Source organism: Sphaeramia orbicularis, chromosome 7, assembly GCF_902148855.1.
Source record: "Sphaeramia orbicularis chromosome 7, fSphaOr1.1, whole genome shotgun sequence".
In the NCBI taxonomy this organism is placed as follows: Eukaryota; Metazoa; Chordata; class Actinopteri; order Kurtiformes; family Apogonidae; genus Sphaeramia; species Sphaeramia orbicularis.
In genome coordinates, this window is record NC_043963.1 from 1,907,689 (window position 1) to 1,924,830 (window position 17,142).

A 17,142-nucleotide genomic window follows, 5' to 3' on the forward strand; every position below is an offset into this window, starting at 1 on the left:
CATGGCCCACCATGTCTTGGGGGTCCTTTTGGTTTAGTCCTTTTGTGTGGTTGACCTGGTTTTCATGGTGGTGTGTTTAATGGGAGTGGTGTTAGATGATGGATTCTCTGAGGTGTCGTCTTCTCTGTGTTATCGTTTCATCCGTTCGGCTTGAAATCAGTCTCCAATGGAGTCCAATCAAATCCTGGATCTTTCAGCTCCTCCCATGCGTTCCAACTAAAGCCTGTGAACAGCAGAAAGGGTTCAGGTCTAGGAAGGAACAGGACTCCAGACTGGTCAGTGTGTCCAGGTAGTAGTGGAAGTCAGGAGTGATGGATTTGTCCTGGAGTTTTCAGAGGTTTGAAGGAACCCGTGGTAGAAGGAAGTCCTTGTATGATGGGACAGCAACATCTGATGACAACTGAGAGGATCTAGAACGCATTTAGGAGGAAACGCTGACTAATACCAGATGATCTGAACGTTGACAGACATTCATCCAACTGAGGAGAAACAGAAGGAACAGTGAACAGAGGGTTAACGGTGGCACAAAGGTTTGGTTTAGCCCAGGGACGTCCCACTCTTGTATGTTCAGGTTCCACATTCTGCCCGATTGGATCTCCAGTGGATCACAACCAGTCACAGAAGAACCCATCAACAATGACAAACACTGACTTTTCTATATGGTTTTATGCACAAAAATAACCTGAAATTATGAAAATATTTGCATTTAAAAACTATCCAAACAAAACAGATGAGAATAACTGTGAAAAAAAGACATTTCTTCAGAAAAATCTTTGCAATTTGAACAATATTCTGGTTCAACTTTATAATTTCTACATGTACAGATCAAGGTTATTATCATTAACAAAAACGAATGAAAAGACAAAAACTAAAATTAAAAAAACACTTTCGTTAACTGAAATAAATAAAAACTATAATTAAAAGAAAAAATGATAACTGAAACTGTATTGTGTGCTTATAAAACTAACTAAAACAGATAAAAATTATGTATAAAATTCCCTTGGTTTTCGTCTGTCAATATTGAAAATTAATGTGAAAACTTCGTCTCAGATCAGCAGTAGAACAGAGATATAGAAGTCAGGAGGCCAACGGTGAAAGGATGGAAAGTTTCAGTTTTGTTTTCACGTAAGTGATGTTGTGTATTGATTGCACCCCCACCTACATGCCCCCCCCCCCCCCCCCCCCCCCCCCCCCCCCCCTGCTATAGGGAATTTATACATTGTACTGTACATGTTTGTGTCTGTGCTCAGTCAGAGCTCCCCTAACACCACCCCCAAATAAAGTGTCCAGGGTAACCTCACTTATTTCTTTGAATAGGATGGTGAAGAAGATAAAATATAGGAAAAAACTGAAACTAATACTAAAACTAAACTAAACTAAGCATTCAGAAAAAAACGACTAAAAACTAGCAAACCTGCTCTAAAAACTAATTAAAACTAACTGAATTAGAGAAAAAAAAAAGTCAAAACTAAATAAAACTAAACTATAATCAAAAATCCCAAGCTATTAGAACCTTGGTACACATTAGATCTGCAAAGACCAAAAACATTTAATACCAGGCAGAATATTGGTCCAATTCCACTGGATTTACTTTAGACATTTCAGGTTGGTCAGATTTCATCAGTTTACTCACATTTTTTGAACTTTTCAGTCTGGAAAATGTTTATGGAAATGGAACCAATCCAACAATAAAACATTAGCTCCACCTGATACATGAAAAAAAAAAAAAAAACACCCAGGAGTGATCCCATGACCCCCCTGGCAAGCCTTCACACCCCCCAGTTTGAGAACCACTGGATTAGACTGAACTAATATGAGTCCAAGTTCAAGTACAAGCCTATACTGGAATCTGCAACACACAACCACAGCTCAGCAACACTGGAAACCAACAGGAAACAGGTCAAAGGTCAACGCTGTGAGCCCCTCCCACCCAGCTGAGGAATCCTCTGTACCACTGAACCCAAACCCATCCGCTATGGACTCACTTATGGAGGAAAGGTGTTGGTTCTGTCCTCATTTACTGAGGGTTTCATCTGAGGGCAGATTGGACCTGCTGACATAAAGGATAGAAGTAGAAGAAGTAGAAGAAGAAGAAGAAGAAATACTGCAGATGTGTCACTGAGGATTCAGCCCAAAGTCAGTTTGATCCAGTTCTGGTTCTGAATGTGACAGAACTGGCGGTACAGTTGGACCCAGATAATGTTTCCTATCAGTCCATGAAGTAACGCCAGTAGAAACTGTTGGAAACATGTTCTCTGTTCTGACTCCTCCTCCTCTCATCCACTTCATGTTGGTTTCATTTCTTCTTCCTGTTCGAACGGCAGCAGCTGTGAGTCTGTGTGTCTCTCCATGAAGGTAATGTTGGACCTGTTTGACTCTCACCTCCTTCACTGTGGGTTCTTTACTTCAGTAGAAACAGGATGAGCTTTAATCCATGTGTTGGAGTCTGTCTGAAGTGACTGTGATCAGACCAGGCCTCAGAGTAGGAGCTGATATGCAGCTCAGTGGTTGAACTCAGTGTTACTGAGGCTCAGGGTTTTTCTCACTGCTCCATAAAACTCCTCTGGACTATTTCCATTCGACTGGACCGTGTGTTGAACTGGTAACTTTACTATCAGTAAAAGTAGAGAAAATCAACAGTCATCCCATTCAAAATGGCGGATTTGAAACTTAGCTGCTTCGTGACGATGGTTTGATTTAATGCTGCGCCACAGAAACAGACCCTTAGACACAGGAAGTGGTTCAAAGTGTTTCCTGTTGACCTTTCTGTAGCTGACCCACTCCTGAGCCTCAGGTGGTTGTGGACCAGCTGAACCACCGTAAGGGTTTGGACTCACTGTCCCACATCCATCAGAAGTAAGTCAGTAAAGTTTATTTATATGGAACTTTTCACAGAAAGAATTGACAAAGTGCTTTAGAGTTAAATCAGAAGTGGGATCCACAGACACACAGCTCCGTCCACAGGCAGAAAAACTAAAGAACATGGTCCCAAAACCCACAGCTCATTCAAAGCCTGTGGAAACAATCATGTTTGCAGCTGCTTTGGAAAAGACTCTACAGAATTTAAAGGGATTGGCAACATCATTCCATAGTGTGGGGCACTGCTTAAAGGCTCCGCCCCCTCTAGTGTTGAGGTGGGTGTGGCCGATGACCAGCTGGCACTGAGTCCACGTTCTAATGCTGCGTTCCAAAGTGCTGGGAGGTGGAATATATGGCACCTGGAGTTAAGTCCATCCACCTCAAAGCATTCCAGACCATCCATGTTGAACACAAACAAATATGGAGATGGCAGATCTGAGCTCCTATTTGTGTTGGTACTGAAGAGGCATTTGGACTATGGACAGAACAGTGTTCTCAGATACGCAAACCAGATGGAAGACCACAAATGACACATGAGCTAATTATACATTGTTTTTTATCATTGTGAACTTACACACTGTGCGTCGCAGTGCGGTCAGGGTACTTCCATCTGGTCCCACTTGTAACTAGGACCTCTGGCTTCGACAGGCGTTCCAATGCATTTGATCTGCTTGGATGTCGGAATCTTCCACCTCCCGACACTTTGGAATGCACCATTAGAGCACATGTAGGGTTCTACAATTTTAACAACTGGGAAATGACATGACAGAACATGACTTCAGACTGAATCATTTCAAATACTGAAACCAGGGCGGACCATCAAAGCAACGTGACATCACCACTCACATAAACATTCAAACCACTTTGAACTGGCATTAATTGCCGTGTTTTCTGTTCACATTATAACCTTTCCACGTGTATGTTCACGCTGCGTCAAATACCACACACTGAGGGTTAGGGTTATGTGAACCGCAGATCTGGGCCTAAACGGACATGTGATCTAATGGCGTTGAATAACATGCAAAATGACAAAAATGTGTCCATATATGTGACCTCTGGTCATGTGACCTCTGCTCTGGACTGGTTTAGTCCTTCAGGTTTGAATGGAAATCTGAGAAACCATCATCCCATGGTGCTGGTCAGACTGTAAACCAGTAGACTAAACCAGTTCCCCTTCAGATCAGCTGTGCCTGTTCTTCCCTTCAGGTCCCATCATCAGCTCCAGGAGGCCATCTAGTGGTCTGACAGTAGAACTACAGCACAACCAACACACACACACACACACACACACACACACACACCACACACACAAACAGATCAGCCATTACACTTCAACTCACACTCACCACAAACACCTTCATGAACTCACATCTACATTAAACACATACCATATGAGATGTGGGACGCAGGTCTTGGTCCAAAAACCCTGAGTCTGGTTTATCTCTGACCCGCTGGTCCACATCAGACTCTTCTCCATCATAGAACCATGTCTCAAACTCTGCTGTTTTCAGTGTTTGTCGTGTGACTGATGTGGATTCAGCAGAATGGATCAGTGTGGGGACAGAGAGGAGGGAGCCCCTCCCCCAAAGACCACCAACAGGATCCCCCCGGGACCTGGACTGGACAGACCCCCTAAAGCTCAGAGGTGAGACCACCATCTGGATCTGTCCTCCACTGTTCTCCATGTCAGAGCTCAGCACTAACACTGACATCACTGTTCACAGACCTGGACCAGGACCTGGAAAAGGACCCAGCTGTGTGTCCATGAAGAGTACTGACTCCAAACACTGGCCAATTTACTTCCAACAGGATGGTTCATCAGAGCCAGCATAGGTGGTCCTCATTCAGACCTTTAGACCCCAGTGCAACACTAAACCACTTGTATGTAAATGTTGATCTGACCCCAGACTCGATGGATGAACGGATCCTCCAGGACTCAGCAGGAAACTGGGTTTGGGTTCCTTCATGTGATGTAGAGTTGTGTGTGTTCCTCTTCAGTTTTCAGTGCCATGTTTCCATACAATAGTAGGTCTGTCCATCAGCTGGGTGCAAATCTGATGGTCGTCTGTGGACACACAGGTCCAAATAGTCTGTCATTAGATTCACCTGATTGGACTCAAGAACATCTGACCAACAAATACAGGAACTACATTATTAATTTAGACTCAATCATTATTCATCACCTGATGAACGTAGAATGAACTCAATGATCCTGATTGAACAGATCTCTGATCTGTGAGTTTTCTGATCAGATTCAGACTTTATTGATCTTCAGTGTATTGATCATTTTCTTATTGTCTCTGTTTTCCTGATGATCAGGATCCATTAGAGACCACAGTCCTCTGGACCTGATCCTGGACCCAGTTGTGTGTCCTTCAGGAGTGACCGGTCCATGATTTTACCACCGGCCTTTTCCACAGAGACGTAAGTTTGATGTAAATGTTCAATGTGTCGACTGTTTATTAAATCTATATTAAATATTGACTTTAGTTTGAAGGTTTAGAACGGGTTCATTTTCAGATTCTTCACATCATTTATTGTCTAAAGGTTTCATGAGTATAAAATAAATAGACGTTAGAACTGCTAACCAAACTGACGTTCCCTCCTGACACAGAGGCATCTCCATGGTTACTGATCTTTCTGCATTCTGATTGGCTGACAGGTGTCTCTTAGTTTAGCCTTAAAGTGACTGTTTAGTAAATGTTCTTCAGTGTCTGAAATGACATTTCTGTGACTAAACTCAGTTCAGTCCTGCTGCCATGATGTGTCTGATGGGGATCCTGATCAACTGAACTCAACTAAACCTGTTGATCAACTCAAACAGTGAGTGTGAAGCTCTGGAACGACGAGCCGCCGTTAGCATGTTCAGCATGGGGAGAATTGGATTGTATTATTGAAGGACAAAGGAAGATGTTTAAAGACAGCTGCTTTAGTCTGGACAGAAGGGGGAAAGAACAACACAGGTTTAGTTAGGGACAACTATTTATTCAAGTACTTCTAAAATGATTCAACTGTTGGTCGGTGGACGTCTATGATGAGGGATTTGTGCCCAGCCGTGGGAGCCGGGTTTCTGCGCTGTCTCCGAGCTACAAACAGAAGCCGAATATGAAGGTAATACTGAATATAGCAGGCATTTGGACGTGTACCCACAGAAAAGGATTCATATAAAACTGATAAATGCACGGTAGACACAAACGGACCTGTGTGGTGTTCCTGGGTGAATGGTCTGTGGGCCCAAACAGTCCCGGGGGCTTGATGGACCAGTTTTAGTTCCACCCAGGTGATGCACACACAGGTGAGTCTGAGCAGGGCTTTGAGCTGATGGTTTCATGGAAATATTCACTTCTATATTTGGCTCTGGTATTTTACTGTTGGATAGTCCTGTTGTGTATGTATATATATTTACCTCCGCCAAGGAGGTTATGTTTTTGCCAGGGTTTCTTTGTCTGTCTGTCTGTTTGTTTGTCTGTCCGTTAGTGTGCAACATAACTCAAAAAGTTATGGACAGATTTTGATGAAATTTTCAGGGTTTGTTGGAAATGGGATAAGGAAGAAATGATTAAATTTTGGTGGTGATCGGGGGTGGGGGGGCCCACGGGGGGGGGGCACTGATCAGCCTTGGCGGAGGTCTGCGCTCTCCGAGTGCTTCTAGTTATGTAGAGTATAGTTTGGCTTTTGGTCCTGGATCATTCCCCGTTTTATAGCTTGTGTGTGTAAATGGTTGTATAGTTGTTCTATCTCCTTCCACTGGAGGCAGCACTGTGTACAAAAGCCTCAGCTGTCTTCAGTTGTTCTTGGCTTGGTTGAGTATGGTGTGGAGTGGGTTTAAGTTGATGATGGATGGCCTGTTTTGGTTCATGTTTGCTGATGATTTCTTGAAATTAAAGCTGAAGGGTAAAAACCTTCAAGTGCTTTGGACTGAATTCAGTTTTCCACTGTTTTTGACGCCTTGACCAGCTTGACCAGCTCCAAACTCACTCACATGTGGATTCTCTGGGATCAGCAGGACCAGGACACCTGTCCCACTACAGGGGGTCATGTGACTCATGTTGACATCCAGGTGTGTCCACCTATCGGTGTCAGTGTGGACAGACATAATGTGAGCTCATTGTTGATGTTTGGTCCACAGAGTGGAGCAGCAGAGCTCAGAGGTTCCCACTGGTCTACAGGATCAGACTCAGCTGGACTCCATATTTAAGGTGTGTACATATCCAACATCTACTGGTCCATCTGTTCTGTCCAATCATGTCCTGCTGCTGGTTTCAGACCAGTGGATGTCACTGTGTCCAACATGGACCTGAGCTTTGGTCCATGGCTGGACTTTGGCTCTTTCATCATGTTTTGTGTTCCAGCTGCTGGAGGAGAACATCTGCATCTTTGTCAAGAACGAACTGAAGAAGTTCCACCAGGTTCTGAGTACAGATTACCCAGAATCCTTAGAGAGTCTGAGCGATGAGGATGAAGAGCAGAGGAGGAGCTCCGAGGCTTTTCTGAAGATCACACTGAACTTCCTGAGGAGGCTGAAGCAGGAGGAGCTGGCTGAGCGTCTGCACCGCAGTAAGACCATTCTGTACAGATTGAACAGATGAAAATACTGGGATTTACTGTGAGACTGATGGTTTTATCTGGGTCTGCATTCAGGAAGTCAGTCTGGAGTTCTTCAGCGGAAACTGAAACGTAACCTGCAGCAGAAGTTTGAGTGTATGTTTGAGGGCATCGCTAAAGCAGGAAACCCCAAAACCCTCCTGAACCAGATCTACACAGAACTTTACATCACAGAGGGAGGGGCTACAGAGGTCAACCAGGACCATGAGGTCAGACAGATTGAAACAGCATCCAGGAACCCACACAGACCACCAACAACCATCACATGTCAAGACATCTTTAAAACACCAGCTGACAGAGATCAACCAATCAGAACAGTGCTGACAAAGGGCGTGGCCGGCATCGGGAAAACAGTCTTAACACAGAAGTTCAGTCTGGACTGGGCTGAAGACAAAGCCAACCAGGACATCCACTTCATATTTCCATTCACCTTCAGAGAGCTGAATGTGCTGAAACAGAAGTTCAGCTTGGTTGAACTGGTTCATTACTTCTTCACTGAAACCAAAGAAGCAGGAATCTGGATCTTTGCAGACCTCCAGGTGGTGTTCATCTTAGACGGCCTGGATGAGTGTCGACCTCCTCTGGACTTCAACAACGCTCAGATCCTGACTGATGTTACAGAGTCCAGCTCAGTGGATGTGCTGCTGATGAACCTCATCAGGGGGAACCTGCTTCCCTCTGCTCGCCTCTGGATAACCACACGACCTGCAGCAGCCAATCAGATCCCTGCTCAGTGTGTTGACATGGTGACAGAGGTCAGAGGGTTCACTGATCCACAGAAGGAGGAGTACTTCAGGAAGAGGTTCACAGATGAAGAACAGACCAACACAATCATCTCCCACATCCAGAGGTCACAAAGCGTCCACATCATGTGTCACATCCCAGTCTTCTGCTGGATCACTGCAACAGTTCTGGAGGACATGTTGAAGACCACAGACACAAGACAACTGCCCAAGACCCTGACTGAGATGTACATCCACTTCCTGGTGGTTCAGGCCAAACTGAAGAACATCAAGTATGATGGAAGATCTGGGACAGATCCACACTGGAGTCCAGAGACCAGGAAGATGATTGAGTCTCTGGGAAAACTGGCCTTTGAGCAGCTGAAGAAAGGAAACCTGATCTTCTATGAATCCGACCTGACAGAGTGTGGCATCGATATCAGCTCAGCCTCAGTGTACTCAGGAGTGTTCACAGAGGTCTTCAAAGAGGAGAGAGGACTGTACCAGGACAAGAGGTTCTGCTTCATCCATCTGAGTGTCCAGGAGTTTCTGGCTGCTCTTCATGTCCATCAGACCTTCACCAACACTGGAGTCAATCTGCTGTCAGAAGAACTAGCATCTGTTTGGTCTAAACTACTGTGGGACCCCTCTGTCCAGTTGTACCAGACCGCTGTGGACCAGGCCTTACAGAGTCCAAATGGACACCTGGACCTGTTCCTCCGCTTCCTCCTGGGTCTGTCACTGCAGACCAATCAAAGTCTCCTACAAAGTCTGGTGAAACCAACAGGAAGCAGCTCAAAGACCAACCACAAAACTGTAGAGTACATCAAGGAGAAGATCAGTGAGAATGTGTCTGCAGAGAGAAGCATCAACCTGTTCCACTGTCTGAATGAACTGGAGGATGGATCTCTGGTGGATCAGATCCAACAGTACCTGAGATCAGGACGTCTGTCCACAGAACAACTGTCTCCTGCTCAGTGGTCAGCTCTGGCCTTCATCTTACTGTCATCAGAAAAAGACCTGGATGTGTTTGACCTGAAGGAATACTCTGGTTCAGAGGAGGTTCTTCTGAGGCTGCTGCCAGTGGTCAAAGCCTCCAACAAAGCTCTGTGAGAACAAACAGTTGGATCAAACATCTCAAATATGGATCTATCATTTCAACCAGATCAATAACTTTATACTCATGCCTTTTGTTTTGTCCAGACTCAGTGGCTGTAACCTGTTAGACAGAAGCTGTGAAGCTCTGTCCTCAGTTCTCAGATCCCAGTCTTGTAGTCTGACACATCTGGATCTAAGCAACAATGACCTGAAGGATTCAGGAGTGAAGATCCTGTCAGATGGACTGAAGAGTCCAGGATGCAGACTGGACACTCTCAGGTCAGGGTTCAACAAAGAACACAACACATCATTTCAATGTTTGTCTGCAGTTGTTGGATGGATTGAACTTGTCAGTGGTTGTTTGTGTTGAACTCCAGACCAGTCCTACTGATCTTCAACTGTGTTCAGAGTCTGGAACTCATAGACTTTACACATTGAAGTCCTGTTGGTGAAGTCCCATGCATTCACAGACTCTGGTCAATGACTCCAACTCCACTCATCTCCATCCTCAGTTGATGGATGTGATGTTTTGTGTTGCAGATTGTCAGGATGTCTGATCGCAGAGGAAGGATGTTCTTCTCTGGTCTCAGCCCTACAGTCCAATCCGTCCCATCTCAGACTGCTAGACCTGAGCTACAACCATCCAGGAGCCTCAAGACAGGAGCTGTGTGCTCTAGTGAAGGATCCACACTGGAGACTGGACAATGTCAGGTATGGACTGAGCTCATGCATCCACAGATAATGGCAGATAGAACAGGTAGAGCTGACAGGAACCATCTGTCAGAGCTGGGATCCATCCTGTATGAAGGTCCAGCCCATGTTCAAAGACAAACACAGTCAGTCAGTGATTTAAAAGGAACCATTTAGTGGATGTGAACAGAAAAGCTTCAGTGGATCAGAGTGATGGAATGTCCATGTTTCCAGCTGCTCTGACCCTCCTCCTCCTTTCAGGTTGGATCCTGCCGGAGTCCGATGGTTGAAACCAGGTCCAAAGAAGTGTAAGTGTGATTTCATTCAATTGATTCAAACCAACCTGAACCCAAACTGGGACCTGGTTCCACATTCTAAACATCTAAAGTGTTCATGAAGACAGTCAGTTTAGTGGAAGGATGAGCTGATAGCTGATTGGTCAGGACTGGTACCACATGGACCCACATACCCTGAGCAGTGAGTCCTCAGGTCCAGTCCCAAACTATTTAGTGCATATCAGAGCTCTAGTGTCTTTCTGCACATTTACAGTCTGTACTGTCACTGTCTGACAAAGAATTAAATGGACAAACAATAATCCAGGGGCCATTCTACATCTGAACATGGATGGATTTCATTATGAACGTCTGTCTGAACCACTGCATCAACACAAAAACCATTAAACCCACAAAAACGACAACAATTCAACCAAACACAAAATACTACAACTCCTAAACCAAACCAATTAAACTCTGTGGTTTGGTCCAGTCTCTTCTATTTGGATTCATCAACTCAATCCAACATTTGTCCCATCTGTGTTTTTAGTCCATTTCCACATTTCAGTCCTGTGGCGGATCCATTAAACCAGCTGGTTCCAGTGGGCCGTCCTTCATTGGTCCATTTGTGTTGTTGGTTTTTTTCCTGCTGTCAACATGATTGTAAACACACACATTTGATGGGAGCCCTGAAGCTGTTGGGACATGTGAGCCCAGTCCAAACCATGACACAAACATTCAACCTTCATGTTGAACACTGGCTCCATCCTCTAATTGTCTTCAATGCAGATTCCTGCTCATAAACCTCCCAATGGTTTTGGCTGTCAGCTCCATCCAGCCTCTCTCTGGACTGTTTGGATGATGCTCTCATCAAATCCATGCACACATTTGGACACTTCCACACACTTGTTCTTTTCAACACTTCCTTTAATGGTTCACATATTGAATTGATCTAAACCTGGGGCTCAAATCCATCATTTGTCCCATTCTTTGTGTTTCTGTAAATAACTGAAAATATGTTCAATACTATTTGATTTTCTGTTTGACAAAGAAGGAAAATCCAGTCCTTTAGAAATGTTGAATCTGCTGTTTCTGATCAGGAAAATCAAACAGGAAAATCAAATTGTTTCTGTTTTTATTGAACGTCGGTTGGTGAAAATGTACTCAGAAACAACAGATCCATCTATAAAACACTGGATTGATCTGTTATTGATCAGTATTGATCAGAGTCAGACTCACATGATCCATTCATCAATAACAGTTGAATTGAACCCAGTGATGTGATCAGACTGTCAGTCAATCAGCTGATCACTGATCAATAACTGCAGATGGATTGTGTTTTCTTCTGTCCGTCAGATTTCTGTGAACTCACCCTGGATCCAAACACAGCGGACCAACGCCTCATACTGTCTGAAAACAACAAGAAGGTGAAACGATTGACGTTTCAGTCATATCCTCATTATCTGGACCAATTTCAGTTCTGCTATCAGCTGATGTGTTCAACTGGTCTGACTCGTCGCTGTTCCTGGGAGGTCCGGTGGAGGGGAGATGTTTATATATCAGTGACTTACAGAGGAATCAGAAAGAAAGGAGGCAGTTATGACTGTGCGTTTGGAAGAAATGATCAGTCCTGGAGTCTGTTTTGTAACAGAGGTGGATACGAGGTCTGGCATAATGACAAATGCACAGTCCTCCCTCAGTCCTCCTCCTCCTCTGGTACAGTATCAGTGTATGTGGACTATCCTGCTGGATCTGTGTCCTTCTATGAAGTCTCCTCTGACAAACTGATCCACCTCCACACCTTCAAAACCACATTCACTGAACCACTGTTTGCAGGATTTGGACTCTGGCCTGGATCCTCAGTGTTTTTGTGTGATGTGTAGTTCTTTTGTGTTGTTGTGTTCATGGACATGTGGTTGTGTAGATGTGAACACAAACATCTGGACTTTCTACTGCTCTCATTTCATCAACAACCTTTAGTTTGAATGTGTGGGAGGTGTTGGTCCATAAATGTGAATGTGAGCCTTACTGCCACCACCTGGTCTGGAGTGGGAACTACAACTGTACGTCCAAACTGACCAAACTACTCATTTATGTCATTATTCAATTATTTGAATCTAATTAAAGCCTCATCTTCACCATTTATAAATATATATGTGACAGGATCTGATCCATAAACTATGAACATAAATATATGACCCATTAAATGAACATGTGTACAGGCTGAGCAGTGTTTACATGAAGGATTTTTACCCCAATGTGGAACTGTTCAACTACACAAACTTAGTCATTCCAACAGATGTAGACCAGTAAATATGAAGGAAGCACTAATTAAATACATGTATGAATCAAAGAATAGCAGTGTTTCAGTCTGTCCATCCAACTGCAGCAGATAAAACACAATGATGAGGTCATGTTTGAATGTTTGGATCAAACCTCTGAACATCGACATAAACAGGATCAACAGCATGAAAAAACAGTGATGACGCTGTCATAGGAAAAATCTCCCATAATCCAACACTGACATCAAAGTAGCACCGACAAGACTCTATTTAGCATCAAAACAAAGACAGATTTGATCCTGAAGCAGAACCTCAGTTTGATGTTCAGTCTGTTTCAAAGTGTGTGAATGTGAGTGAAGGACAGTGAATCTGATTCAAACACCAACACAAACACCACCAAGAAAACCACATGAAACAGGCGACTCATCATCACACAAGTCCTCTGAATGTGGATCCAGGCTCCAAATGGGACCCAGTGGTTCTCCAGGTCAACATGGACCCTTTCCAACACGTCTGTCCAATATGTCTATGAAAAGGAGGTTCTTTTCCAAACTCCTGAACACTGTTGATCTGGTTGGTGTTGGTGTTCAAATGCAGCTTTGATGGTTTTCTGTTGGATTCATATTCAACATGTTTTGGAGTAAATGGCCTGAATCTACACAAATGGGTCTCGTGTTTATTTATTTATTGTTTATTTAACAGGGATGACGCATGTGGTATTGAAACCAAAGGGAAAATGTGATACATATAAGACGTCTAGCGTCCGCTAATTTGCAGTCTTTGTCCCTAGTCAGGCTTTTGAATACGATAAAATAATGTACTTAATACAATACAATAAAAATACAATGTATACAATGAATAAATGTGATAAAGTAATAACTACAGCAACTCACAGACAACTGAACACAATATAAAGATTAAAACACTAATTAATTAGATTTTAACATGGTCTAATGGTGTGTATTTTGATAATGAGCTGTGATCATTAATGGTCACATCTCTGCTGTTGTTTAAATGGTTCATATTTGTCTAAACCCACTGTTCTTAGTCTGTGCTTCATTTCTTTGTGTATTTGGACCCTAATAGTTCAGACAGTTTGAATTTGAACCCTCCAGCTGCTGCTAAACTATCTTTACACTCATTTCTATATTAAATCCAGTGGATTTCACCAACCTGTTTGAATTCCTTCTTCGTTAGTTGCGTCTCTAACTCGTTCCGTCTCCACATTTGCTCATATCAGCTCCAGACTTCAGACCAACATTTCTCCAGTATTTCTCTATAATTGTTTGTCAGCAGCAGTGGTTGTAGTCCAGACTGAAAATATGTCCAAACTTGGAGCCCATCACCTCAAATGTTCAGTTGTCTGTTGAACGGGACAGAGCAACACAGCCAATAACCTGGAGGGGGCGGGGCCTGAAGTGGCTCATGTGCATTTAAAGGGCCAGCGCTCCAAACCACCTTTCTGGTGTCATTCCTCAGAAACAGGGTTGAAGATGGACCTGTGGAGTTGAATGAATGAAGAATTCAGACCCAAGCAGAGCATTTACAGTTTATGGAGACCACAGGGAAATGTGGGAAAAGGAAGAATTCCATTGAAAAAAGACAAATATCACTCTTTTAAGACAGTGCTTGATGATGCAGTTTGTAAAATGACCACCAGGTGTCAAACACAACACTTTGAGCCTGACACAGGTGTATGAGTCAACCCATCACTTTGATTTCATTTTAAAGTTAGTCATAAAACCATAAAATATTACAGATATTTAATATTTACTGGAGGAAATATTCAATGTCATTATTTTATTCTCATTAATGTCTCAAGCTAGACTTAAACTCCTTGATCAGATTAATTTTTGGACATTTAAAAGGACATAAACCTTTACTTGTTAACTCTGATTAATGTGGTCATGTTAGAAACAGCTTCACACAGATCACGTTCAGTTGTAAAAGGTGATTATTTTCATCCACAGACAAAAACCACACATTTATCTGAGTCCAGATCAAAGTCTACAAATAGATTTACATCCCAACATAATGTTTGATTTGTTTAAAGAATACATTCAGAGCAGCCTCATAATGGATGTATATTTCAAATGACTACATACTAGAACTAAACTAAGTCCCGTTCCTACACTCACAACAGTCCCATTTCCAACAGTACAGTGACTTTCCAGTGTGGATGACATGTCAGTGGAAACAAATGTCAAATGTGAGTCCAGTCAGTAGTACTAGTGGTGTCTAAATACTGAGGTAGTGTAGATGAGCAGTTGCACACATATCAGTCAGCTCTTCCCTGTGTCCTTTCTCTGGGTTTGTGTGTGTGCAGGTGAGGCTGACACTCAGTCCAGTCTCCGTCCATTGGCCTGTTCCCACATTTGGGCTCAACAGGCTGTATACACACAGCTTTAAAGCAGCTCACACTGCAGCTCCAAGTGGCTTTTCTGTCAACAGCCTGCAGCGTTTGGCCTTCACACAATCCAGCTGGAAATGGGCCTGAGTGGACTGGACACAGACTAGAGGACACCTTACCTTCACTGGTCCGGCTCCGGTCCGGTTCGGTCCGGCTCCACCGGCCCCTCTGCCTCCTCAGCTGGCTCTGTCAGCCGACTCCCCCCTCCCTCCTGGGACAAACGGAGAGGACAAGAAAAGAGACACAATGAATGACAGCTCCACTGTGCACACTTTTCTGTCCGTTTCATTGGATAAAACTGTGAAAAAACACAAAGGCTTCAACTGATTGAACGGACCCAAAGCTCCAAATGTTACCCAGACGGCAGCTAACAATACATTAGCATTAGCGGACAAGCTAACCGCGCTAACGGTGAACAGTCAAATATCACTGACCTGGTCCTCATAAAAATACTTTGGAAAGTGTGGACAGTAAAATACGACGCAAATAAAATATAAATCTGTCTCTCACCACTGCTGTAAATATGTCTGTTTGTCTCCTCCAGTGATTCAGACAGGTACAGGTATGTCAGCTAAATATACATTAGCATTAGCGGCTAAGCTAACGGCGCTAACGTCCATTTTGTCCGTTTCCCGGGCTCTGCTGTGCAGTAGTGACCCCATGTATCCCACAATGCATCAGTGTGAGTTGTGGTTGGTGCCAGTGCTGTTGTGGGCTCAGTGACTGTGGTTTGAGTGGAAATCCAGTGGTTTGGAACTAAATGTATGTTGGATTAGTGGAGCTGGAGCCTGGTTGGAAATGTTGTGGTGTTTGTTGGACCAGGTGGACGGACGTTTCGGACTTGGACGGGTTAGGATTAGGGACTGCAAAAAGTGCAGTCCGAAACATCCTAGTCCGGAACGTCCTACATTCGTTGGACCAGAGTTGGAGGCAGAAACACTCAGCCATGGACACACACACTGATCTGAGAACAGCCTGAAACTGATCTGAGAACAGCCTGAAACTGATCTGAGAACAGCCTGAAACTGATCTGAGAACAGCCTGAAACTGATCTGAGAACAGCCTTAAACCCACTAACACCATGGGACACATCTGGACTCATCCACTCGTACACAGACACTAGATCTGCTCTGAAGGCTCATTCTGTGGTCCACTTCACACTGATTCTCTGGACAGGGGTTACTGGCAGATCAGTGTGGTTTAACTTCATCACTTTATACTCTTATTTCACTTACAAAAAAAAAAAATTGAGAAAAAGAGCTTTACACAAACACCTCATATAAATGAACCCCACTGCTCCAACAGTTCAAAAACACAATCAAATAAACGGTGTCCTCCTGAATATTAGATCTGTATCTTCTACAGCTGTGTTAATCACTGACATTAGATCAGATTATAGATTTATTGGGTTTGACATAAACCTGGCTTTGTGAGGAGTATGTGTCCTTAAATGAAGCTCCTCCTCCTACTCACTGGAGTAATCAGATTCCTCCAGACTCAGGCCGAGGAGGAGGAGGAGGAGGAGTCACAGACAGTTTGAATTCATGTCTACAACTGAATCCTAAACCTAAAACTAATTTAACTCATTGTAAAATCTGAGTCTGAGCCGATCCAACCAATAAACTAGTCCAGCCTATGCTGTTTATGACAGTGGACGCTCCTACTGGTGTACATGTGTGTACTTGTGTGTGTGTGTGTGTGTGTGTGTGTGTGTGCTTTTTTTACTTGTGTGTGTACTTGTGTACTTGTGTGTGTTTTTTTTTTACTTGTGTGTGTACTTGTGTGTGTGTACTTGTGTGTATTTGTGTACTTGTGTGTGTATTTGTGTGTGTGTTTGTTTACTTGTGTGTGTACTTGTGTGTATTTGTGTACTTATGTGTGTATTTGTTTACTTGTGTGTGTACTTGTGTGTATTTGTGTACTTGTGTGTGTATTTGTGTGTGTATTTGTTTACTTGTGTGTGTACTTGTGTGTATTTGTGTACTTGTGTGTGTATTTGTGTGTGTATTTGTTTACTTGTGTGTGTACTTGTGTGTGTTTGTCATCAGGTTCCTCCTGTGTTCTTCTCTCAGGTTTGTTCTACATGTTTCAATTTCTACACTTTTTCAGGATCTGAATCCACTCACATGAATAGTTCTGTTCATGTATTTAAATATTGACCCTAACTCAACATCGTACCCCTTCTGTTCCATCCAGTTTTTTCT

At 43.5% G+C, this 17,142-nt stretch overlaps 1 protein-coding gene across 1 annotated transcript; it reads left to right on the forward strand.

Moving 5' to 3' along the window:
* Window positions 1-2,227: 2,227 nt before the first annotated feature.
* On the forward strand, window positions 2,228-13,180 carry LOC115421988 (protein NLRC3-like). Its single transcript, XM_030138008.1, has 10 exons — window positions 2,228-2,860; window positions 4,371-4,504; window positions 4,584-4,689; window positions 7,002-7,058; window positions 7,212-7,429; window positions 7,505-9,295; window positions 9,390-9,563; window positions 9,825-9,995; window positions 10,236-10,282; window positions 11,603-13,180. Exons 2-10 carry the CDS (start codon window positions 4,404-4,406, stop codon window positions 12,127-12,129), a joined length of 3,192 nt encoding a protein of 1,063 aa, XP_029993868.1. The 5' UTR covers window positions 2,228-2,860; window positions 4,371-4,403; the 3' UTR covers window positions 12,130-13,180.
* Window positions 13,181-17,142: the final 3,962 nt, after the last annotated feature.

Bases quoted from the DNA above. Each gene is read 5' to 3' on its own strand.
- LOC115421988 (XM_030138008.1), top strand. From the start codon at position 4,404: ATGGATCAGTGTGGGGACAGAGAGGAGGGAGCCCCTCCCCCAAAGACC. The intron at 4,690-7,001 runs TAGGTGGTCCTC...GTGGAGCAGCAG, and splicing joins ATGGTTCATCAGAGCCAGCA to AGCTCAGAGGTTCCCACTGG. The intron at 9,564-9,824 runs GTCAGGGTTCAA...TTTGTGTTGCAG, and splicing joins TGCAGACTGGACACTCTCAG to ATTGTCAGGATGTCTGATCG.